Source organism: Hyperolius riggenbachi, chromosome 2 (genome assembly GCF_040937935.1).
Source record: "Hyperolius riggenbachi isolate aHypRig1 chromosome 2, aHypRig1.pri, whole genome shotgun sequence".
NCBI classification, from domain to species: Eukaryota; Metazoa; Chordata; class Amphibia; order Anura; family Hyperoliidae; genus Hyperolius; species Hyperolius riggenbachi.
In genome coordinates, this window is record NC_090647.1 from 223,058,046 (window position 1) to 223,085,272 (window position 27,227).

Consider the following 27,227-nt stretch of genomic DNA (forward strand, 5'->3'; position numbering starts at 1 on the left):
TTTTATTTCTAGGTTAGCATGGGTGTCGCTTGTTCTTTAAAGCGGTCCTAAATCCAGGACTTCCTCTCTGCTGTACAAGATAAGCAACAGCATAATAACCTTTGCAGAAAAACATTTACTTGTTACAGCCTATAGAGCTCCTCAGAGATTCTGTGGTGTAGTTACTTCTTTGTTTATTGGGAGCACATAGAGGGTTAAACTCCTGTGTTTACATATAGCCTGTCTGAAGCAACACCATGGCACAGTTCAGACAGGGACAGCTCAAATTACAGTGGCTCATTACTAGCAGATAAGGGAGAATTAAGGCGCGTACACACGCCGGATTCCCGCTAACGACCGGTCGCCAGACCCGCCCACGGGGGCCGCCGTTCTGCCGACAGTTTGCCTTTGTGTACAGTCTGTCCGCAGGCTGATAAGGCTGGTTTTGACAGATCTGCTGATGTTTGCGGTAATCCGGCATGTGTACGCACTTTTAGACAGGTTGTTATCTCTAAATGCAAACTGGATGTTTAGGTATTCTTTAAAGTGAACCAGAGACGAAGCACCCTCATGTATTTTACCATATATATCAGTGGGAACATTAGAGAAAACACCTACCCTGCTCTCTGTTTCATTCTTCACTGTTCAGCTTGCTTGTTATCAGCCCTGATAAAATCCCCGACTGAGCATTCAGTTTGGCTTTGCTATAATGACTCAGCTATAATGATTCCTGAGCAAAGCTAGATTGAATGCTCAGTCTGGGATTTTATCAGGGCTAATAACAAGCAGGCTTAGCAGTGAAGAATGAAACAGAGAGCAGGGTAGGTGTTTTCTCTAATGTCCCAACTGATATATGGGAAAATACATGAGGGTGCTTCGTCTCTGGTTCACTTCAAGTGATATTTTTTAATTATTTTGTAACGAATTAAAATGAATATCTAAGATAGCGAGTCTATTGTTCTAAGAGTTTGTGTCAGGCTTTCTATGACGTTATATTTCGTATGGATGTTGGGTTACTGTGTGCAGATACCACCTTGTATACTCTTTAAAATAGTTGTATATTTGAAAATTTCCCATACAATAAGGCATGCAATGTTTTTGCTTTTGTAAATGCTCGTTAATAATATTTTTTTAAACATAGTTAATCTCCATGAGAACATTTCTGGAGGAAAAAAGCAGCTGCATTTGGAGGGCTTTTCTATTTGAAAGATTTGTATTAAACAATTTTGTAAGGAAAGTTAAGAATACAAAATGATGACCAGCTTGAAGTGGTATGGAACTCAGCATTTCCTCTTTGCTCTAAAAGATTATTAACAGCATTAAATCTACTATCAGAAAGATAGAAAGAAAAAAAAAAAGAAAAATTGTAGCAGAATAGCATTCAAACAGCAGTTCTTCAGTGGAAAGCTCCTTGCTGCAGGTGATAACATTGTCTTTTGTTTACATTCCTTATGTCTAATACATTAAGTAAACATGAGCAAACAGCTGAAATTGAGCTATACTGAGCTGTGAAGCAGAAAGAGCTGAAAAGTAGTCGCTAGATATTTTAATATATAAATACAGCAGCTATACCATAAAATGCAATGGCAGCTTTCAGAGCAGATAAACTGTACTTTGGGAACTTGTAAATTGTAAACAGACAATATTACTTGTGCACAAAAACAAATATGATAGCTGTATGGGTAATAAAAAGTAGGAAAACACATTTTATAGAATGGTATGTCAGCATTTTATCCCACTTTAAGTGCAACACACATTACAGTTATCATAATAGCAGTTGAAAAGAGATAAGAAAGAACATCCTGAGAAACAGGAGGGTAGACCTCTCAATCCATGGTGTTTTGAACTTTTCTAATTACTAGAGTAATTGTGGTTCTATGGACCTGTCAGGTCTAGATTACAAAATATGTCTTCCGGTAATTTCTAACATCTCCTACCCAAGAGATGTAATACTCATATCCCCAGGGATTTTATAAAAAGAAAGAGGAGGGATAGTAAACAAAAGGAGAGAAAGGAAAAGAAAAAAGGGAATTTCAGAAATATTAGGTCCAGAGGCACCTTTCTAGTTCTGTAGGAGATGTCTGCTGCTCTGCACAGATCTGTTAATTGTCTGAATGCCTGACTGCCATTGTATTAGCTCAGGTTGGATGAGATCTGTAGTTCAGGAGTACTTATAACATTACTTATAACATTAGACTGTTTCTCACTTGCCAGTCTGAGCAAATAGCTGATGACCATGTCTTTAGCTTTGTTTGTCTCCATGTTTTGCTCTCGTGACAGCTGCATACTGATCTGCTGAATATTGTTCATGATGTGCTCTGAAGTTACAATACGTGCAGGAGATGTAGTGCAGCTAATGTCCATCATATACTGCTTGTACAATTCAATTACTTTCCTCTCCAAGTAGTCGTTCAGCACTGAATTAGACTGCGGTTGCTCCACGTTCATGATACTTTTTTCTTTGAAGCTACCAACTTTCCAGCAAGAAGAGTCGGGCTTGGGATGCTTTTGGGGCAGGGCATTGCTTCCAGCACATAACGAATCCATAGCTGACAAAATCTGAGAAGATTGAAGAAAAGGTCCTTCACAGAAGTCAAGGCTGTTGTTGGAAGGGTACTCTGTCATTGCTGAGTTTATAGCCATTACCTGATCCCCAGCTACATGCAGGTCATTGTAATCCCTGCAGATATTTTTACAGGATGATGGGACCAGGTATGTATCTTTATTAGACTGTGAATTTCCACTTACACTACCAGGGAGGGATTTGACATTTTCATATATGGGATTTTGCTCCTCCTCTGGTGCCATATGTTTCTCTGGGATGCTCAGTGGATTGTTTTGTTCTTGTAGACCTGTAGTTTTTCTCTCAACCGAACCATATTTCCTGAAAACCCTTCTGCTGCCTGTCTCATAAGCAGACACATAGTTTTGTGTACACACCCCAGCCAATTCTTTTCTTTCCTGTGTCTCCTTATTGCATTTTGAAAAGCAATTTTCATACTGGATCTTGCTCAAGTATGCTTCTGACAGCATATCTGGAGGAAAAAAATTACAGTTAAAAGGATAAAATATATGAAAATCAGGGATCAAACGACTGACAGACAATTACTATTTCTTTAAAATATCAAACAAACCCATAGTTCCTTTTAAAGCAAACATTCAAAGCTCTGTTATTCATTATATACTATACAAATCCCTAAAAGGAGTCAAGGGCATTCATATGTATTAAGTAGATATGTATTCATGGCAGCGCCGGATTACTTAGAAGAGAACTGAGTCATTGGCCTTGGGCCTTGTGGATTTGACCCCAGGGGGCCACTGTGGGTCTTCATGATACCTGTGGCAGAAATGCAGAGTGACAAGCAGAGGGTACTGGGCTATATTCAGAAGTTTTAGTCAATAAGCCAGAACTGTGACACACCAACATGATTTCTGAGCTAGTACCATGATATTTAGGTATGTTACAGGCTCAGCTGTTTGGTGCTACAAATGAGCGCTATCATAATATATCAACAACATATTTACCTAGCATTGACTTGCAGGACTGCAACTTTAATGTATTACACTATCACTGGCCTTTACATGAGCTTCCGAAAGTATAGGTATGATAAAGAAAAATCATATGTTCTTCTCAACACATGTTAAGTTCCTAAACATTACAATTCCAAAACTATCATGGGAAAAGCCAATAATCCATCAGAATTTCATGTACACCAAACTAAAGAGAAGGAACATTTAGGTGCTAGTCAAGCAACCAGATTTTATCTGGCACATTTCTATAGCAGGTTCAAGAACTTGACCTTTTTGTAGACTGTACACACAATTATCCTTACAGTTCTTATACATAAGTAGCAGGGGTGTAGCAATAGCCATAGCAGCTGCTATGGGGCCCTGGAGCAGAGGGGGCCCAGGTGGTACTTAATGTATTCACCATTAACTTTCTTGTGTTCCCCCATCCTCAAACTTTGTTTCAGTGCCCATGAACTATGTGCAGTGTTGATTGCATGAGAATGTAAATTGCCCAATTTACTCATATCCATAGGGTAGGGGCAGGTGGCATTGCTTAAAGGATACCCGAACTGACATGTGACATGATGAGATAGACATGGGTATGTACAGTGCCTAGCACACAGATAACTAGGCTGTGTTCCTTTTTTTCTTTCTCTGCCTGAAAGAGTTAAATATCAGGTATGTAAGTGGCAGACTCAGTCCTGACTCAGACAAGAAGTGACTACAGTGTGACCCTCACTGATAAGAAATTCCAACTATAAAACACTTTCCAAGCAGAAAATGGCTTCTGAGAGCAAGAAAGAGGTAAAAAAGGGGAATTTCTTATCAGTGAGGGTCACATTGTAGTCACTTCCTGTCTGAGTCAGGACTGAGTCAGCCACTTGCATACCTGATATTTAACTCTTTCAGGCAGAGAAAGAAAAAAAAGGAACACAGCATAGTTATTTGTGTGCTAGGCACTGTACATACCCATGTCTATCTCATGATGTCACATGTCAGGTTGGGTACCGAGTGCATATGTGACAAAAAATAAAATCTTCTATGAACTCACCATAGTCCTAACAGAATACCTTGGGGTGTCTTCTTTCTAAAACGGGGTCATTTGTGGGGTTCCTATACTGCCCTGGCATTTTAGGGGCCCTAAACCGTGAGGAGTAGTCTGGAAACCAAATGTCGCAAAATGACATGTGAAATCCTAAAGGTACTCATTGGACTTAGCGCAGTTGGGGTGCAAAAAAGTGCCACACATGTGGTATTGCCGTACTCAGGAGAAGTAGTATAATGTGTTTTGGGGTGTATTTTTACACACACCCATGCTGAGTGGGAGAAAGATCTCTGTAAATGGACATTTGTGTGTAAAAAAAAATCAAAAAATTGTCATTTACAGAGATATTTCTCCCACCCAGCATGGGTATGTGTAAAAATACACCCCAAAACACATTATACTACTTCTCCTGAGTACGGCAATACCACATGTGTGGCATTTTTTTGCAGCCTAACTGCGCTAAGGGGTCCAAAGTCCAATGAGCACCAATAGGCTTTAGAGGGGTGCTTACAATTAGGCACCCCCCAAAATGCCAGGACAGTAAACACACCCCACAAATGACCCCATTTTGGAAAGTAGACACTTCAAGGTATTCAGAGAGGGGCATGGTGAGTCCGTGGCAGATTTCATTTTTTTTTGTCGCAAGTTAGAAGAAATGGAAACATTTTTTTTTTTTGTCACAAAGTGTCATTTTCCGCTAACTTGTGACAAAAAATAATATCTTCTATGAACTCACTAAGCCTCTCAGTGAATACTTTGGGATGTCTTCTTTCCAAAATGGGGTCATTTGGGGGGTATTTATACTATCCTGGAATTCTAGCCCCTCATGAAACATGTCAGGTGGTCAGAAAAGTCAGAGATGCTTGAAAATGGGAAAATTCACTTTTTGCACCATAGTTTGTAAATGCTATAACTTTTACCCAAACCAATAAATATAGGCTAAGGGTGCGTTTCCACTAGAGTTGGGCCGAACCTCCGATTTTAGGTTCGCGAACCGGGTTCGCGAACTTTCGCGGAAGGTTCGGTTCGCGTTAAAGTTCGCGAACCGCAATAGACTTCAATGGGGATGCGAACTTTGAAAAAAAAAAAAAATTATGCTGGCCACAAAAGTGATGGAAAAGATGTTTCAAGGGGTCTAACACCTGGAGGGGGGCATGGCGGAGTGGGATAGATGCCAAAAGTCCCCGGGAAAAATCTGGATTTGACGCAAAGCAGCGTTTTAAGGGCAGAAATCACATTGAATGCTAAATGACAGGCCTAAAGTGCTTTAAAACATCTTGCATGTGTATACATCAATCAGGTAGTGTAATTAAGGTACTGCTTCACACTGACACACCAAACTGTTCACTGAACAGAACAGGTATGCAGTGGCGGGTTCACTGAACAGGTATGCAGTGGCAGGATCAATGAACAGGTATGCAGTGGCAGGATCACTGAACAGGTACGCAGTGGCAGGATCACTGAACAGGTATGCAGTGGCAGGATCAATGAACAGGTATGCACTGGCAGGATCACTGAACAGGTATGCAGTGGCAGGATCAATGAACAGGTATGCACTGGCAGGATCACTGAACAGGTATGCAGTGGCAGGATCAATGAACAGGTATGCACTGGCAGGATCACTGAACAGGTATGCAGTGGCAGGATCAATGAACAGGTATGCACTGGCAGGATCACTGAACAGGTATGCAGTGGCAGGATCAATGAACAGGTATGCACTGGCAGGATCACTGAACAGGTATGCAGTGGCAGGATCACAGTACAGGTATGCAGTGGCAGGATCACTGAACAGGTATGCAGTGGCAGGATCACAGTACAGGTATGCAGTGGGCTGAGGGCTCACTGAACAGAACAGGTATGCAGCCAGGAAGAAGTTAAGCCTAACTAATCTTTCCCTATGAGAGACTGCAGCAGCTCGCCCTACTCTCACTAATGCAGGCACACGAGTGGCCATAACGGCCGCCGCTGCCTGCCTTATATAAGGGGGGGTGGGGCTCCAGGGGCTAGTGTAGCCTAATTGGCTACACTGGGCCTGCTGACTGTGATGTAGAGGGTCAAAGTTGACCCTCAGGTGCATTATGGGGCGAACCGATTTTTTGCGAACTTTTGCCGCAAAACGTTCGCGTGCGACACCCGCACGCGAACCACCTAAGTTCGTGCGAACCACGTTCGCCGGCGAACCGTTCGGCCCAACTCTAGTTTCCACTAACGTGAATTCACATGCGTTCCCCGCATGCAAATTCGCATAACCAATAAAAGTGAATGAGCCCGTGTCCACTTGTCAGGAAAACGGAGCGTTTTCTTGTGCAGGAAAAATCTGCTCAGCAGAGCTATCCGAATTCGGACACCGCACACACGCATGCGATTCGCATACAATGTATTTAATAGGGAATTCGCATGGTGTTTTTTCATGCGAATTTTCATGCGAATTCGCATACGATTTCGCATGGAATCAATGAAAAAGCACACAGGCACTGACATGGTTAAATTCGCACACAGCGTCATCCATGCGAAATCGTATGCAAATTCGCGGTAAAATTCGCATACAACCGCATGCGATTTCGCTCCTGCATGCGAATTCGTCCGCGGAGAATCCGCAGCGATTTCCCACCGCACTAGTGGAAACGCACCCTGAATGGGTTTTTTTTTAATCAAAATCATGTTTGTCCACATTTTTCGTGCTGCATGTATACAGAAATTTTACTTTATTTGAAAAATGTCAGCACAGAAAGTTAAAAAAATCATTTTTTTGACAAAATTCATGTCTTTTTTTGATGAATATAATAAAAAGTAAAAATTGCAGCAGCAATCAAATAGCACCAAAAGAAAGCTTTATTAGTGACAAGAAAAGGAGCCAAAATTCATTTAGGTGGTAGGTTGTATGAGCGAGCAATAAACCGTGAAAGCTGCAGGGGTCTGAATGGAAAAAAAGGCTCTGGTCCTTAAAGGGGGTAAAGCCCACGGTCCTCAAGTGGTTAAGATTGCCTACATCTGAGGGCCCCATGAGAGTTTTGCTATGGGGTCCCATGATCTCTAGCTACGCCACTGACAAGGAGTGCCCTATAGATTGTGATACGTTATGCTTATTTAGTAGTCACAAAGTGGGTGAACAAACACATAGGCCCTCTAGTTTGTAGCTGGTAACTCTCTTTAATAAATTATATTCACAGTCATGAATGTTTTAAACACTCTCTGTACCTTCAAAACTATGTTAAAAAAAAAAAAAAAAACAAGCTCTCTCTGTTCACAAATTTTTCGGTTACTTACAATATAAAGTACTTCAATTTTTATAACGGCACATCTGTTTGAAACCTCCTACAGACTGAGAGAATACGAGTTTTGTTTACTCATAAAAAGATGCTTATATAATTTCGAGCAGGTGGTACATCTTCATGTAGCTACATGAAACGGGAAGTGGTGCTTTTTTAAAGCATAAGAGTTTCACTTCTTAACAAAGCATACAGCAAATGTGAACTGAGGATCCACTCCTGAACCACGTGCATGTAAACTTTCTTTTCACTGTAATATGATGCTACTTCCACAAACCTTTGTGATCATGTCACAAGTATTTGTTGTTTAAATAAAATAGTGCAAATATTAGGACTTGCTTTAGAAATTCTAATTTGATGTGATCTGTTTCATTAACTACTTGCAAGTATTCATTAATATAAATAGGGCCTCAGTGTAACAATTGCGGAACTATTTCCGTGGTCAGCGCACAGGACGCGCTGACACTGCGGAAATCCTCCATAAGCGTGTAATTTGATAGAACCCAGCTTGGGTGCGATGCACCTGTAGAGGGCAATTCCCACCGGCAGATGGACCTGTGGAGTGCAGACGAGCACAGCCTCTGCACGCCCACAGATGCCAGGTGGGAATTGTACGAGTAAGCAATGCAGGGCAAGATAGCCCTTAAACAGAGAGAACACAGAGACTGTGTTGTTAAACAGAGAATGTATGTGTGTCCACCAATCTAGTCGCCACCCAGCGACGGTGAACACACAACAACAGAACCGAAGTGGGAACGCAATCGCAAGAGTGGCGATTGCCAAAAGTGACACAAGACCGAACTAGACGGAGCACAAGTGTAGAGAAAGAGCACAGAGACAGAATGAATGTGTGTCCACCAATCTAGTCGCCACCCAGCAACGGTGAAGACACATCCGCAGAAACAAAGTACGAACGCAATCGCAAGTCTGGCGATTGCCAACAGACACAAAACCGAGCAGGACATAACACGAGATTAGCAAAAGGCACAGCAAGCAAGAACAATCGGAACATCAAGGAAAATAACAAACGCTAGCTAAACGCGAACACCGCACAGATTCGCAACACCGAACGCGTTTACAACATGATCACCGCGCGTTAGGCGCCTGGTGATAAGCGTGCCACCCTAACTAACCAATGAAACACAAACATGAAATAGAGAACGCGAACGCTTGCTAAACAGTTACCTCACCAAGCCTACAGCAAGCGTTCGTACCAGACAGACAAACAGATGGGGCTACCAGTAGCAACCGCTGCTCTGGTTAGCACCCCTAAGGCAGAATACAGAAGGAAGCACTGCCACTACCACTAGGGCGAATGCAATCCAGACAGAGGGAGCAGCTAGGCCATTTGCATGACAAGTGTATGCAAATTCCTCACCAGCAGAGCAACTCTGAAACTTGCAAAGCGAAGACAGGTCTCTTTTCCAGAGACCTGCAGCACTCAAACCTAAAGAATGGACAAACAGCTGTCTGCCCGTGCAGACAGCTGAGCAGATCATTACACTCAGCATGCAGGGCATTGCATCACTTCCTAAACTATTCACTAACGCTTATCAGATACTTTCCCATGTTTGCCAATCATACCCCGTTAGGGTACTATTTAGGTGTGGTTTGGGTGCTGAGTTAAAATGAATAACAACTAGGGCAGTTTCTAGGCTACAGAGCTCCCCCCAGTCCCTAGATGCCAGGCACTAAAACAAGAGGTGAGCAGAGAGGAGGATGCACATCACAGAGGTGAGAGAAGCACTACTAATGCTGCACATTACTCTGTCTGAGTGTTATTCAATGCCCCCAGGTGCTGCATCCAGGGACAGATGTTCCTCCTCCCCCCTACATCTGCGCCCGTGCTGCTCCCCCCTCTGGCATTGCACCCTGGGTGGCAACCTACCTTGCCTGCCCCTAGAAAAGGCCTAAAAAGGTGACCACAGTAAATGTTATGCCCTATGGTAGAAAAACATGTGCTGTATCTGTTTTAACTATTCATGAGCTATTGTGAACATGCATCAGGTTTTATCCATATTGGTTAGTTTGTAATTTTCAAATTGCCTTTATTTTTTTATTTATGCATGTATAATAAAGTCAACTAAACACTATCATATGAGCTTTAGATCAGACAAACAATCCATATATGATGGATATTGATCATTTACCTGAATACTACTATGCCCTAGTCAATTTCCTGTAAGATGTCAGTGCTAGCTTCGCACTGCTAATTGTGGTGCAAAGCTAGAATGTCACCTCTGCCCACTCCCTCTCCTTTCCTTTGCCCGCCTAAACGGCTTTAACAGTCAGTATGTTAATCATTACTACTTTTCAAAGCACATACTAAGGGGATTGTTACTACTATGGCACTAGTTGTATCTATTATAGTAGCTGTAGGTCCAGGAGTCCAGTGGTGCACACAACCTCTGCTAAACTTATTGGTTCAAAACGATACATAAAATACAATCATGCATGTCTTTTACTCAAACAGTGAATATAATCACTTTGTGCTTCACCTACATTTCATTAGGCATCCTAGACAATCTATGTAATATCAGTGTAGTTTCACTTAGCGTCTATGTGCTGACTTGTCAAGCTACAGCTTTACTCTCAGTACATTTAAAAAGATCACTTAACATAGGGGGAAACAGCCCCTAACCCTGAGTAACAGGCATGAGTTTACCAATACTGGCTAAGCAGATCAAGACTGCCCAAATAATTGTGTCTCTTATGCAGGACTAGATGTCCTTTTTGGTCAAAGAAGGGCACTGAGAGAGAGCAATGGGGGGAGGGAGGATTTGTTCTAATATTGCTTTAAGGGTGGTGGGAGAGATTCTTTTTTCTTTTTTTAACTACAGCTGTAGCATAAATCATAACTTTTTAAGTAAAGCATACAGGAACATCAGAACTTTCCATGTTGGGACTGATGAGTTTGGATAACCTATGGGACTGATGAGATTTGGCAATCCCTATCTCTCCTACAGACTGGAAGCTTTAGAAAGCGTACCACTGTTAGTTATGACTTGTAGGGGGGCATGGGTTTACACAATTCTTTTTGTGATGATGTACTGGATTTTCGACTACAGCTTTATTATTGTGTAAAATGTTGAAAAGTAAAATAAAAAACGTTGATAAAAAAAAAGATCACTTAATATACATACTTTCATAGTTTTTTATATGATGTTAAGTTTACAAATAAGGATACGTATGAATGTAAGAATCAGTGACATAATGAAACTAATCCAACAATTTTAAAACGGTTGGAAAGTTAGTAATTTTGCAGAAACAGAAAAAGAACAATTCACAAACAATTCAACTTATAATAATTATAATGAGGATGATTATTATAATAATTATTATACAATTATTATAATATTTAGGAAAGAAAATGTGCTTCCTACCTGTAAATATCAGTTTAATATTCCAGACGGTAGAACGATTGGATAAAATGTAGTAATAATTAATGTGTCTTTTCTGAACCAGTTGTTGCGATCAAGAGGTGATCAGATCAGAACTCTTCTGAAGAATTTCCAGTCCTAAAAGGGAAGTTTTTAGTGTGCACATTATGTACAGATCGATGTATGCCACATACTTCCTCTTTTTCTTGTAAGGTTTGAGGCTTGCAGAAGTTTCACTCTGTCTGGAATATTTGTAGCATGCATAGTGTGGTAAAACACAAGAATAAGAAGCGGCAAGAATGGTAAGCTTTACATTTACTTCTCTGCTATTATAACTGCACTTCCTGACCTGGCCATCCATTCATAAACAGTGAGGAGCAAGCTAGGTGAAGCTTGTTCCTCTTGGATCATCAACTAGGAGGAAAAAGAAAGCATTCTCCTAGAGTTCTAGCTTCACATTCTGGACTTTTTCAAAAGGGTCCTGTGGGGTGCTACCCACACTCAGGGGGTCTTAAAAGGACTCCGAGCTCAGAGAAAAATTAAAATTTGAACTTACCCTGGGCTTTCTCCATCCCAGCCCTGGTCGGGACGTCCCACGCCGGCCTCCTGGCTCTTCTCCCGGCGGCTGTCCGCATAGCACGTACAGGCCGGTCCCCCGGGCGACACTGGCGAGTGTCGGGCCTTCTCCTTCCATAAACGTCACGAATGACGTCACACGCCGGCCGTCGCGCGTCATGACGGCGGCCGGCGTGACAGCACGGCGCATGCGCGGTTTAATCGCACATGCGCCGTACTGTCACGCCGGCCGCCGTCATGACGCGCGGCGGCCGGCGTGTGACGTCATTCATGACGTATACGGAAGGAGAAGGCCCGACACTCGCCAGTGTCGCCCGGGGGACTGGCCTGTACGCGCTATGCGGACAGCCGCTGGGAGAAGAGCCAGGAGGCCGGCGTGGGACGTCCCGACCAGGGCTGGGATGGAGAAAGCCCAGGGTAAGTTCAAATTTTAATTTTTCTCTGAGCTCGGAGTCCTTTTAAGTGCAGAAGCAGGATTACTGCCAGCAGGTTCAAGTGCAAACAGGCCAATGCCTGTGCTTTATTAGCTAGTCGCTCAGCATAAAAATAAACAAACACAAAATAAAGCCTAGCCGTCTGGCTCCTAAACACCTCACTAGGTAATGCTAACTAGTCTAAACAAAACAGTCTTTTTAGCAAAAGGAAAAAAAACAAATAGCAACTTACATCAGCTGTAATTTCTCACCAGCTCACAGCAGGCCAAGGGCCCTTTCCTCTCAGCCTTCAGTGTCAGACTGAATGCAGAGCCCCAACCAGTCTCAGACCTGCTAGACTAAATAACTCACCTGTGTAACAACACAGGCTGAAAAACATCCCGGACTGGACCGTGTGGCCAGAGAACCCACCCTGCTCTTCCCTGGCCAACTCCAGGACTCTAACTGGATTTCCTTTTTCCACATAACTTGCAGATAAAAGAAAATCGACACTTTCCTGGAGTTTTTAGAAAATACAGCGCTGGAGTCTGGGTGAAATATAAACCCCATCCCAGACCCTTTCTGTAAAGCACTGTGACACCTTGTCACATATCTCTCCCCCCCCCCCCCCCCCCCTGTTCGGACACTGTTCCCAACCATACAATATGTTCAAGACAGAGTGTCATCATTGGCTTGTAGTTTTCCAGGCTCTGTGTTCCACTGAAAAACTAAAGTCTTGGAGGGACAAAAACCAGCGAGTTACCCTCGCATTATTATTCTTGGCTTGAGACATCCAAGTTAGGGGGGAATGATCTGTCACCAACCGAAACTGTTGGCCAAGCAAGTAATACCGCAAAGCCTCCAGTGCCCACTTAATGGCAAGGCACTCTCGTTCCACGATACTATAGTTACGCTCAGCTGGGGACAGTTTCCTACTCAGATATATAACGGGATGCTCTTCCCCATGCACTGCTTGTGACAGAATAGCCCCTAAACCCACATCAGAGGCATCCGTCTGAACCACAAATTCTTTTTTTAAAATCGGGTGCAATCAAAACTGGCTCACTACATAGGATCATCTTAAGTTTACTGAATGCGAGATCTGCATCTTTATTCCAATTGATTCCCCCTGAGCTTTTCTCCTTAATTAGATCTGTAAGAGGCGCAGCCACAGTGGCAAAATGTTGGATAAACCTTTGGTAGTACCCATCCATACCCAAGAACATTCTGACCTGTTTCTTTGTGTGAGGTTGGGGCGATCCTTTAATTGCTTGCACCTTTTGGGCTTGTGGTTTAATGAGACCTCTCCCAATAATGTAGCCTAAATACCGAGCTTCCTCAAGGCCTATGGCACATTTCTTTGGGTTAGCAGTTAACCCAGCTTGTCGGATTGAATTTACCACTGCTTGAACCTTGGGTAAGTGACTCTCCCAGTCCTGGCTAAATATAACCACATCATCTAAGTAAGCTGATGCAAATTGTTGGTGTGGTCTAAGGACTTCATCCATTAACCTTTGGAACGTGGCTGGGGCCCCATGCAACCTAAACGGCATTGTAACATATTGAAACAGGCCCTGTGGGGTGACAAATGCCGTCTTTTCTCTAGCTGCTGGTATAAGTGGAATCTGCCAGTAACCCCTGGTTAAGTCTAGAGTAGTAATGTATCTTGCTGGCCCCAACCTCTCAATTAGTTCATCCACCCGTGGCATGGGAAACGCATCAAACTTTGAAATGTCATTTAGTTTCCGAAAATCGTTGCAAAACTGTAACGATCCATCAGGTTTCGGCACTAACACGATGGGGCTGCTCCACTCACTATGGATCCTTTCAACGACACCTAAGTCCAACATTCATTGCACCTCCTCTGCCACTGCCTGTCTGCGGGCCTCCGGTATCCTATATGGTTTCAACCGGATACACTTTTGAGGGTCCGTGACAATGTCATGTTCAATGACATAGGTACAACCAGGTTTATCCGAGAACACATCGGAATTCCTAAGGAGGAATTCCCTTACTTCCTGAGCTTGGGGAGCTGTCAAAGCTTCAGATACTTTTACATCAGGGATTCCTCCCTGCTGTGGGATGCTGAGCAACTCAGCCGCCATAGCAACTGGTGGCTCCTTCCAGGCTTACTTTAAAACTATAATGGCTAAAAACTGAAAAATAATGAATTTTTTTCCATTTTCTTATTATTATTCCCATCATAATGCATATAGAATAGAATTCCTCTCGTCCATAAGGTGAAAAATACCCGCGGGCTGAAATGGTTAAGGCATAGGGGAACAGAGGTGACACGGAGGGGGACACTGGGGGCATAGAGGAGGTAAAGGGGACCAAGATGGACAGATTCAGGTAAAAGTGAACCTCCGGACTAAAAATCTACTCAGCAGAACTGAAAAGGCTTGGTGTGTCTTTAACAGTTTCACAGCATCAGAACTTTGTTTTTCTTACAAAAGCATCATTTTTAGCTGCATTTTTAGCGAAGCTCCACCCATCAAAGAAAAAAAAGCCCGGGCTTTTTTCCCCCTGATGCTGTGCAGAGCATGATGGGATTTCCTATGATGTTGTTCACGTTGCCTAGCAACTGGGAGAGGTGCTCAGGACACAGAACAGTTGGAACTGTGTCTCATGCTCCCTGTCACCTTCTTTCAACCAAAAAGATGGCTGCCTCCATGAAATCAAACATTGTTCATCTGACAGCAACATATATCTACAGTATTTTCAGTATACAGGCACATGCAGTGAATGTTTTCTTCTATTTATAATAAAACAATTGCTTTTCAGTCAGATATGGCTGGCATACATTTATTATGATATTATTATTACACTGCAGAAATCACTCTGCTTTTACTGGTCATTGTTTGGAACGCATTATTGTTGATTCGGCAAATACTATACAATGAAGTTTTACCTTTGCAGCTCCTTCCTGTGAGCTGTACGCTGGATCGATAACGATATTTGCACATGTAATCCATATAATGAGTGGATGTCATGGAGAATTCGGTTACACATGCCTTTGTGTTCGATAGGTTGGAGAGTAGCCTGAATAAACAATGTAAAAGATGTAAGTGCACAATCAGGGAGAATGAACTAGTGTCTGAAGTAACAGTATACAGTAGCTCAGGTCTTGTGCTTGTGTCTCACACTTATCCACCCTGCCTGTCAATCATTGTAAACCTGTATTGCCGCTCTGATTACATTTGCAATGGCGGTTACTGCTCTTAGTTGATTTGTGTACATTCTTCAGCTCTAAACACACTCTGTAGCTTTACTTTTGTGCCTGCTGGGCGCTTTTCAGTTACTGTTGGGCGGAGCAGCTAGACAAGGGTTAGCTTGGCTTTAACTGCAGCTAAGTTACTTGTCATGTAAGAATACAGTCAGTCATACATACATGTAATCCAGCAATGTCAGCTGTGGTGTCTTCAACTCTGATTTACATTATATATCAAATTTAGGATACAAGACATCTGCCAAGACAAGGGAACATAAAGGTATGTGGGATGAAGAGCAATTAACTGTTTTAAATCATGGCGGGCAGTTATGTGATCCAGTAGATTCAAGCTTTGTATGCTAAAATATAGTTATACTTCTCTCTCTACTAAGATTAGTGCACACTAGAGAACCTAAGAGATCCAGCAAAAGTTTGCAATCCTCACCTGGGTCATATCAAAACATACTGGGATTGTTGAAAGGTTAATTTGTGGTTATATTATTGCATGCCTTGCACAACTCATTATTCCTGGATATATGAAAATAATTTGTAACAGTGGGTAATGACTGTATCTGCAATAGTACAAGTAATAAATCACATTTTTTTGTATCTGTCTTCACAATGTTCTGATATGACACACATGAAAACTGCAAACGTTTGCTAACTAATGGCAGAACATTCTTAAAAATATAATCTTAGTTTGTTACATCACTTATGCTTTCCAGTTCAGAAGAGTGCATTGTCTCCTCTCCCGGTTTGGGAAATGTATTCATAAGTAGTCATATTGTCTTTTTATTATGATGCACTGCTATGCAATCACAACGCAACAGAGCTGAAAAGCCGCCTTATGCATAACCATTGTGGTGTGACTATACAGTGAAGCACACAGCAGAATGAAAGCAGCAGGAGAACAGAGGCGCCAGCAGAATAAAAGTGCATAAAATTCTTAAAAAGAGGAGAGGCAGTGTTGGACTTACCTACTCCCAAGTCCACCAATGCCTCTCCTATTTTTAAGAATTTTATGCACTTTTATTCTGCTGGCGCCTCTGCTCTCCTCCTGTTTACAGTCCACCCTTGGTAGAGGGGTGTTTTACCCCAATTTCTTCTTTCCGACCTACAGAGAGTGACTTCTTAACCCTGAATGGGAAAAGGTCTGATCTTCCCACCTGCCTGTATAGTGGTTACCTAAACGGTAACTCTTGTTTGTGAGTATAAACATACCTCAATTTCTCACCTTTGTTGCCAATACATACTGCTCCATATTGGGCTCTTGGTGTCCCTTGTCTTTTTACAGTAGCATGAAAGTACCACCATCCCCTTTGAGAATGCCTCGGTGGGCGGAGCAAAAATCTTCAGAGGGCACGGACAACAGAGTGAGTGTTCACACAGGGTGTGCACCATATACTGCTTTGAATACTGCCCTGCTATACACCAACCTATATACGGGGACTGGTGAGGAGAAGCATGGCTGAGAAGGCAGATGCCCTGCATGCAGCCCCCTCAGCACACATCCAGTCGTATCAATGGAACAGTACTTGAAGTTTTGGTTTAACATCCAATGCACATTATGAGCAAGATGCCATTGAAATCCAGCAGGACTGTTATCCATGAAGGTTTAACTTATGTCAGTCAACAGAAACATCACTAGTTTGCTCCAGTGCTGTCAAGGAAGACTCAAAAGCCTGCGCAGGCAAGTGCCACTCTTGTGGGGCCCCTTTGGTATGCGCCGGTGATGCGTCCACACTCGTCCAATCTCCAGTGACATCGGCTGAGTGACTCAGTGTCAGCACATTCAGGGGGACAAATGGCGGTGAGAAAAATGGAACGCTCACTCCAAGCTGTTGTTTTTAATGAGTGTTTTTAACTTTAAGGGTTACACCAAGTCACATTGAACTGTACACTGTAACTTTTTTTCTAAGCACATGTAGCAGCATGAAAGTCTTGCCACTGTAAATGCAGACATTGCCCTATAAATGTACTGCATGCTGTTTTAGCTTTATGCAAATCAAAAATCTACAGTAAACAAAGAGGGCCAATGAAACAAAAGTGTCTCAACTGTTATGCTTGATCATTTATCTGTCATGGAACATAATCCAAATGTATATATTTGTTTCTGGAAAAGGAATGTGAATGTATGCTCTTAGTAATTGGCGTGTCTCCCTTGAGTAGCAATTACTGCATCTAAAAGTTTCTGTTAGGTTGTTGTTTGCTGTATCACAGTGTTCTTCAGCAGGGGCGTAGCAATAGGGGGTGCAGAGGTAGCGACCGCATCGGGGCCTTTGGGCCAGAGGGGCCCCGAAGTGTCCACCCTCTATCACAGTATTAGCTCTCTGTTGGTCCTGTGCTGGGGCCCCATGTAAAACTTGCACCGGGGCCCACAGCTCCTTAGCTACGCCACTGTTCTTCAGCCACAATTCATAGACATCTTCCTGAATTTGTTGTTACAATGTATAATTCCATCAATAATGGTAAGTTGTCCTAGTCCAGAGGAAGAAAAACAAATCCAAATCATTATGCTAAAACCGCAATGCCTATAAGCTACAATTTTTACTTAGGCCCCAAAATTCTATTTTTGTCTCATTTGCAACCGAACATTCTTCGGATAATTTAATAGCTTATCTATGTGTTGTTTATAAATGCACAAGAATGTCCCTTTTGGATAGAAGTGGCTTTCTCTTTGCAACACTGCCATGCACACCACTTGTGTGTTATATTACAAATATTACACTTTGTGTCAGCTTTGCTGGTCTGCCACTACTGGCAACAGTGGTATTCAATTGCCTCCATGGCCTGCCAGACATTGGACTGGTGGGGTTCCAACTCTTTAAAAAAAAGGTTTATAACCTTCTCCAGCTTTCTCCAGTTTAGAATCAATACGTGTTTTTGACCTTTTCTTTGTTTTACCCAAAACACACTACCGCAAACCATGCAGTTAGTGCAATAGGATACCTTGGTGGGAAATTTAAAGATTCTTTTGGTGGGGTTCTGGGTTCTTAATACAGCTGCCATATTAACATATAGGGTGCCTCGACTTAAAGCTTCTATTGGTCTCCTCAAGAATGACCCCCCCCCCCCCCCATACCTATTTGTCTATTATTATTAAAAAGCTTTATTTATAAAGCAATAACATATTATGTAGTGCTGTATAATAGATGGTGGAGACATTACAATGTTACATAGGGACATTCTAGTGTTAAACAATGGTACACAAAATAGTGATACAACAATAAACAATGGTGTGCAGATTGCAAGGTAGAGATAAATATAGAAGACAAGTCCAGATGGTGGAGAAGAGCACACAACCTAATGCTAGGTACACACGATACAATTTTCTGACAGATTTACTGTCAGATTGATTATTTTCAACAGGTCCAATCTGATTTCCGATCGATTTTCCAAATAATTTTCCATTCACTTCTATGGAAAATCGATCAGAAATCAGATCGGACCTGTTGGAAATAATCGATCTGACAGTAAATCTGTCAGAAAATTGTATCGTGTGTACCTAGCATTAGGGGCCTGGAATTGGATGGACATCTGAGAGGGCCACATTTATTACAGGGGGCTCTCAGAATCCACAATAAGTCCACCTTAGGAGCTACCTCCATATGCGTGAGGCTAGTTACCCCCAGTTCTCCAGCATCCAGGTAGGAATGAGCTTATTGTCCTTGGCATGGACAAGGGGCTTCACATGAGTGGGAGCCGATGTTTGCCCTTTTCTGCCCTCTTCTGCTGACATCCCCTCAATTCATGAACCAAGTGGCCTACTATTGGTCAGGTGGAGGAACAACGAACGTTGTCCGGCTTAGGAACTCTGGCAATACTAACCAGCAGAGGGGAGAAGAGGTTAAAAAGACTTGCGAAAAGGGAAAACTAGGTCTTTCTTTTATTTTGATGAAGTGTTAAAAAAATGGTGCCAAAACGAACATTCTCCGATGAGCTTTATATCCTATCGCATGAGTAAAACAGGTGATGAGTTTATTATTATTATTATTTAGTATTTATATAGCGCTGACATATTACGCAGCGCTGAACAGTATATATATATACAGGATCTTCTAAAAAAAATAGCATATTGTGATAAAGTTCATTATTTTCTGAAATGTACTGATAAACATTAGACTTTCATATATTTTAGATTCAAATACACACAAATGAAGTAGTTCAAGCCTTTTATTGTTTTAATATTGATGATTTTGGCATAAAGCTCATGAAAACCCAAATGTCCTATCTCAAAAAATTAGCATATTTCATCCGACCAATAAAAGAAAAGTGTTTTTAAAACAAAAAAAGTCAACCTTCAAATAATTATGTTCAGTTATGCACTCAATACTTGGTCGGGAATCCTTTTGCAGAAATGACTGCTTCAATGCGGCGTGGCATGGAGGCAATCAGCCTGTGGCACTGCTCAGGTGTTATGGAGGCCCAGGATGCTTCGATAGCGGCCTTAAGCTCATCCAGAGTGTTGGGTCTTGCATATCTCAACTCTCTCTTCACAATATCCCACAGATTCTCTATGGGGTTCTGGTCAGGAGAGTTGGCAGGCCAATTGAGCACAGTAATACCATGGTCAGTAAACCATTTACCAGTGGTTTTGGCACTGTGAGCAGGTGCCAGGTTGTGCCGAAAAATGAAATCTTCATCTCCATAAAGCTTTTCAGCAGATGGAAGCATAAAGTGCTCCAAAATCTCCTGATAGCTAGCTGCATTGACCCTGCCCTTGATAAAACACAGTGGACCAACACCAGCAGCTGACATGGCACCCCAGACCATCACTGACTGTGGGTACTTGACACTGGACTTCAGGCATTTTGGCATTTCCCTCTACCCAGTCTTCCTCCAGACTCTGGCACCTTGATTTCCGAATGACATGTAAAAGTTGCTTTCATCCGAAAAAAAGTACTTTGGACCACTGAGCAACAGTCCAGTGCTGCTTCTCTGTAGCCCAGGTCAGGCGCTTCTGCCGCTGTTTCTGGTTCAAAAGTGGGCTCATGCTTCCATCTGCTGAAAAGCTTTATGGAGATGAAGATTTAATTTTTTAGCACGACCTGGCACCTGCTCACAGTGCCAAAACCACTGGTAAATGGTTTACTGACCATGGTATTACTGTGCTCAATTGGCCTGCCAACTCTCCTGACCAGAACCCCATAGAGAATCTGTGGGATATTGTGAAGAGAAAGTTGAGAGATGCAAGACCCAACACTCTGGATGAGCTTAAGGCCGCTATCGAAGCATCCTGGGCCTCCATAACACCTGAGCAGTGCCACGGGCTGATTGCCTCCATGCCACGCCACATTGAAGCAGTCATTTCTGCAAAAGGATTCCCGACCAAGTATTGAGTGCATAACTGAACAAAATTATTTGAAGGTTGACTTATTTTTGTTTTAAAAACACTTTTCTTTTATTGGTCGGATGAAATATGCTAATTTTTTGAGATAGGAAATTTGGGTTTTTATGAGCTGTATGCCAAAATCATCAATATTAAAACAATAAAAGGCTTGAACTACTTCATTTGTGTGTATTTGAATCTAAAATATATGAAAGTCTAATGTTTATCAGTACATTTCAGAAAATAATGAACTTTATCACAATATGCTAATTTTTTGAGAAGATCCTGTATATTGTCTTGTCACTAACTGTCCCTCAAAGGAGCTCACAATCTAATCCCTACTATTATCATATGTCTATGTTTTGTATTATGTAGTGTAAGTACTGTAGTCTAGGGCCAATTTAGGGATGAGCCAATTAACTTATCTGTATGTTTTTGGGATGTGGGAGGAAACCGGAATACCCGGAGGAAACCCATACAGACACGGGGAGAACATACAAACTCCTTGCAAATGGCGCCCTGGCTGGGATTCGAACCGGGGACCCAGCGCTGCAAGGCGAGAGCGCTAACCACTATGCCACCGCAGTGCTCATCTGTCCTCAAGTTTAATATCCTAATTCCTTTCTACCACTGCCAAGAGAGTGAATATTCCCCTAGCATTGCATTGTTAACTGAATCATGTGATCAACAGATCACATGAGCTGAACAATCCTCACTCCTTTACTGGCAATTGTTGGAACTGGATCAGGCTCATGGAGTAAAAATTATTATTAGTGATGTGACGGCAAAGTCAACTAGGGAGTTTCTCTTGATCTACAATGGGTGTGAACTCCCCTGGACTCAACTGGAACTTTGCACAGATCAGATTCAGAAGGCTAAAGACTGTTAAGTGTCAGTGTGATTGATTAATCACTTGGTAGATAATCAATCACTAGTTTCCAAATGTTTAATTAACCTTATGCAAAGTATTTGTTGCACTCACAGCATAAATGACCTAAAATAATTTTTTACCTAATTCCTGAACTCATAAGAAAAGTTTGAAGCCTAGAGCTCCAGCTCCTTACATATCTGTAATCCAGCTGTGTTTTTATTTCATATATCCAGCTTCAGTAAAATAAAACCAAAATCAGAAATGATGCTGAATTATGTGACCTGTTCATCCACTTCATAGAGGAGAATTCTGAATACGGGAAGGTAGCTCATCCAGGAAATAACAATGTAGATTATATTGCACAGAATGTGAAAGTTGTATCCATTGATTAAAAGGACTGAGTAACTTAAAGGACAACTGTAATGAGATGAATAGGGAGGTTGCCATATTTATGTAAACAATGCCAGTTGCTTGGCAACCCTGCTGATCTATTTGGCTGCAGTAGTGTCTGAATAACACCAGAAACAAGCATGCAGTTAATCTTGTCAGATCTGACAGTGATGTCAGAAACATCTATCTGCATATGCTTGTTCAGGGTCTAGGGGTAAATGTATTAGAGGCAGAGAATCTGCATGACAGCCAGGCAATTGGCATTGCTTAACAGGAAATAAATATGGCAGCTTCCATATACCTCTCACATCCATTGTCCGTTAAATAAAAAAATCTTAACATAGAGGGACATTTTATTTTGTGTTTCTCTCTTAATACAACTTAAAAAACTGGGCCAACATTAAAAGTGATCCTGTTTATTGCAAAACACAAGTTATGTTTCACATAGACAACATGAATATTGCAATAATTGTGTCATTTAGAGCAAAATGTTGTATAGCCAGTTTAACCCATGTTGACTAATCTACCAGTGTATTAAATCAATCTCTACCTGCAAGATGAGCAGGCCCAATGCAGAATTTAAAGTAGAGCATTTTATATAAGTGCATATGTGCAAAATTAATTCTGGGGGAATTTTATTTGGTTTTGCAGTACTGAATACTGGGAAATTTCTAAGGACTGAAAACTGATGCAAAAACAGCATCATATGCTGGAAGTATGGATGACTTCAGTATAATGGGAGCTCATCAAATGCCACTTGATAAAATTAAGCAACCTGAGAGACAGACAGAAGATGAGCAATACAGTGACTTTATGGACCTCCCAGCATGCAGCTGGGGACAGACAGGACTGAATGTGGATCCAAAGTACAGGATAGGAGGCTCAGTTGAAAGTATATTGTCACAAACTTCTGTTCAGAGCCCACAATGGACACCAGTGAAATCAGCCAGGTCCCAAGATACATTAGTATCACCATCACACTACATTCCAGATCAGATGTGGCCAAACAAGCAAAACAAATCAGAGGGTCCAGAAATTGTTGATGATGTGGTCGGCGATGAAATAATCTTTACATTCAAACAATTCCAAAAAGAGGTTACAGGAGACAAAACAGCCCAAATCCTCACAGCTTCACTATCATTGCCTCACCGTGGTATAGAAGCTACTAGGATGTCAGATGTATCATCTGCAGAAGATATCAAAACAGAACGGGAAATACAAAATCATTTGCAAGGAACTAGCATTCCATGGACAAAAGCCATAGAGCACAGCCTTGATGGTTCTGCCGAAACTGAACGCAACAATTATCAGGTAATAAACCACAAGCCTTCGGTAAGCAAAAATGTGAAAATGATGAGCATAAATGAAGAACAACAAAAATCTGATTGGTGATATTGGCAACACTACCTTTACCAATGATAAGTCCCAGTGAAATAGCTGCCATTTTTAACACTACTGAACTTCTATCTCTATATGACTGTAGTGCACAATATTGTATAAGAAAAATCATTCAATCATTCTCTCTAAAGTATAATACATACGTTTAAACTGTGTAATGCAATCAATGTCAGTGAGTTCCTCTCTGCAGAGATGAAATTGTGAGGACCTGTTACCAATATATCTGGGCAGTAGAATAAATCTGAGTACCTAGGGACGCATTCAGTCTTAGCAGAATGTGTTGTCATGCATGAGGTAGAAGAAGCTGCAATGGATCGCTATCAGATGCACCTATAATTATATAAAATATTATTTATAAAATATTGAACTGAGGCAAAACACTTTTAGATGCCCCAGGTGGTGGATAGCTAGTCCCCTCAGTGAAGCCTGGTACATAGTTTCAATTGGCCAATGATTGCTCAATTTTACCACCTCCGTGTAGTATTGAATGCTATGGACAAATTGGATGTGGTTACACACTCTTAAACCTGGTACACATTTTCAATTATGGTTGGACAATCACTTACTAATTTTACCACCTCCATGCAGTATGAGGATCAACAGATATTGAATACTATGAGCCAGGGGCGCCTCTAGCCATTTTGTCACTCCAGGCGAGAAAACCTCTGGCGCCCCGCCCCCATGAAAATAATCATAATGCGGCAGCGTTTCACCAGGAAATAATCGTGATGCTGCAGCGTTTCATTAGAAAATAATCGTTTTTATTATTGTGAATAATCGTCACAGGAGGACAGAAGGAGGTACAGAGGGTCAGCGTGAGGTACAGGGGGACAGAAAAAAGCATGAGTACCAGAAGGAGGCACACAAGAGGACAGAAGGAGGAACAGGGGGACTGAAGGCGGCACACAGGGGACAGAAGGAGGCACCAAGTGAGGCAGAAGGCAGCACAATGGGGACAGATTGAGGCACAAAGGGGGACAAATGGAGGCACAGGAGGAAAGGAGGCACAGGGAGACTGACAGAGGCACACTGGGGACAGAAGAAGGCACAAAGGGGGACAGATGGAGGCACAAAGGGGGACAGAAGATGGCAGAGAGGGATGTAAGGAGGCACAGAGAGGCAGAGGGGGAATGAACAGAAAGAGCCACAGGGAGACAGAAGGAAGGGGCACTGAAGGAGGCACAGGGGTACAGAGGAAGGTGCAGGGGACAGAGGTGGCACATAGAGACTGAAGAGGCACATGGAGACAGAAGGAGGCACAAAGGGAGACAGAAGGAGGCACATGAGGACAGAAGGAGGCAAAGTGGGACTGAAGAAGGAACAGGGGGGCAGAGGTAGCACAAGGGGATAAATAAAGGCAAAGGGTACATAAGAAGGCACAAAAGGGACAGAAGGAGACACAAAGGGGGAAAGAAGGATGCACAAGGCACAGAGGTGGTAGCTGCATGCAACTTACGCTAAGATGCAGCAGAAGCAAGTAACATAACACCCATGGGGCAGGGCTTAGTCCCAGGGGTATGGCTTAATTTGGGGTGGGGCTTAATCCAGCAACATGGTGCCCCCCAGGACCAATGGCACTCCAGGAAATGGCCTGTACTGCCTATGCCTTGAGGCGCCCCTGCTATGAGCAGATTGTATAGGTAGACCCTCATACTACATGAAGGTGATAAAATTGGTCAGTGATTGCCCAATCATAATTGAAAATGTTTACCAGGCTTAAAGAGGAAGTCCAGTTAAAAAAAAACGTAATGAAAAGAAGTGCTTAATTTTACAAAAATTATGTATAAATGATTTAGTCAGTGATCGCCCTTTGTAAAATCTTTCCTCTCCCTGATTTACATTCTGAAATTGATCACATGGCGACATCTTTACTGTAGGCAGGTGATGTCAGTGGAAGGAGATGCTGCTTGTTTTTTTTTTTGGCAGTTGAAAACAGCTGTTATTTCCCACAATGCAACAAGGCTTTCACAATTTGATGTCAGCACCCTGGTGTTGACATCACACTTTGGGTGGGGTCTTACCACAATATTAGCCATACAGAGCCCCCCGATGATCTATAAAAGGTACAGATTTCTCATGGGAAAGGGGGTATCAGCTACTGATTGGGATGAAGTTCAATCCTTGGTTATGGTTTCTCTTTAAGTCACACTGTAGCAGATTGACAACATGTATAGTCACAGTGTATCTGATATATAATCAGCTGAGTCCGTCCTTATGCGTTTTTGTTTCTTTCCGTGTTGAGGAATATGTTTTGACAATGGACAGAAAGGCAGACCAGATTTGGGAGGGGTCTGGGGTGGATTTTTTATATTTTATATACTTTCCATATTTTTATACTTTCCATTAAAAGCACTAGTGGAAATGGCTATAGTCTGTCTCTATAGTGCTTCATTGTTTCTGTCGGTATACATAGCGTATACAGTATCCAGGAAATGTGGTCCTTTGCATTCCGCTATTGAAACAGAGACAAGGGATGCACTGAAAACAAACATGTCTGAGCAGATAACACAGAATACGTCTACATGTCCATTTATCCCATCTGTCTCTGTTCTGAAATTTGTTTTTTATGTCTAGTGTGAGCCATGCCTTATTTACTGCCACTATACAAATGGGTAAGCACCATCCACTAATATACAAGATAATGTAGCTCACAGGGATAAGAAATTGCAATTAGCAAGAGGGATTGTGCAGAAAGGATCATTCATATAATAACCATTAGAACCATATAGAAATATGCAAAAATGAGCTTTATTTGGTAAAAAAATGCAAATAGCAATTAAAAACACTTAATGGTAGGTACACACGTTACATTTTTCCACTTGATATGCAGGTTTAATTGATAAATTCTGTCATGTCCGATATTACTCTTGATCGTTTTACCACTCAATTTCTCATAGAAGTGAATGTAAAAAGATAAAAAATACGAGCAGAAGATAAAGGAATCAAGTGGAGTATCGAGCGGAAAAATAGATTGAGTTGAGAACCGAGCGGAAAAAACATATCATGTGTACCCAGCATAAGATATACAATAAGCAGGGTCAGGCCCGGATTCACCTCACAGGAGCCTATAGGCACAGATGTCCTGGCACCTTAGATTTCGCCCTCCATGAACCTACAAACCCCTGCCGAACTGCACTGCAAGTGTGCTGGCTGTCTCAGCTGTAACTTCTCCTCTACTTCCCTTACCCGTTATAGGTAGCTACAGGTGTCTCCTAGCATTAGATAGTCAGAGGTACTCTCAGTATTAAGTAGCTAGTGGTGATCCCGACTAAAGGGAGATCTTGGCAGTGGAATGTAGAGAGCTGTGTGAGTAACCTCTCATTTACACTCTCATCAGAACTATGGATTGGAGGGAGGCACCCGGGGAGGGGAGTAAGCTGCCCTTCCATCTTCAGGCGCCTGTAGGCATGTGCCTACAGTGCCTTATGGTAAATCTGGCCCTGAGCAGGGTCATAAAGTACTATGATTACAACTATAAAATAAAGTCAGAGTCCCCTGAATGATAGGACAATATGTGGACAGCTTATGTATAACTACCGTAATTAATTCACAATGTTGAAAACCACTGTGTAGTCTGAGCTGCACAACAAATAAAGCCTGCACAACAGGTAAGCCCCAGAGAAACACATAATCCAAGGAAGTGAGAAGCAGTGTGATGGGGTGGATAAGAACCAGATGCCAGAGAAGTGAAAACATAAACAAGACCACGAGGTGGACCAAAAACTGGATGAGTGCCGCTGGGGGGGTGAGAGATAAGGGGGAAATACGCATAAAAGAAAGTGTAAGGTTTCTTGCACACTACATGCGATTCCGATTTTTTTATATGATCTGATTTTTGATTCCAATTAAAAAACTT

General features: G+C 42.1%; 2 protein-coding genes across 3 annotated transcripts in view; one reads left to right on the forward strand and one right to left on the reverse strand.

Annotated features, from left to right (window-relative positions):
- Positions 1-1,718: 1,718 nt before the first annotated feature.
- The window catches only part of TASL (TLR adaptor interacting with endolysosomal SLC15A4), a 57,324-nt gene continuing 31,815 nt past the window's right edge, over positions 1,719-27,227 (reverse strand). Inside the window, exons 2-4 of the mRNA XM_068265281.1 lie at positions 15,084-15,214; positions 11,187-11,321; positions 1,719-3,014 (exon numbers count right to left, since the gene is read on the reverse strand). Of these exons, the coding sequence (XP_068121382.1) occupies positions 2,113-3,012 (900 nt within the window). The 5' untranslated portion in view covers positions 3,013-3,014; positions 11,187-11,321; positions 15,084-15,214 and the 3' untranslated portion in view covers positions 1,719-2,112. The remainder of the gene's footprint in view (positions 3,015-11,186; positions 11,322-15,083; positions 15,215-27,227) is intronic.
- LOC137544225 (golgin subfamily A member 6-like protein 7) overlaps positions 15,593-27,227 on the forward strand; it is a 61,665-nt gene continuing 50,030 nt past the window's right edge. For both annotated transcript variants that reach the window (XM_068265278.1, XM_068265279.1), the window contains exons 1-2: positions 15,593-15,663; positions 22,625-23,284. In XM_068265278.1, coding sequence (XP_068121379.1) covers positions 22,691-23,284 — 594 coding nt within the window. In that variant the 5' untranslated portion in view covers positions 15,593-15,663; positions 22,625-22,690. The remainder of the gene's footprint in view (positions 15,664-22,624; positions 23,285-27,227) is intronic.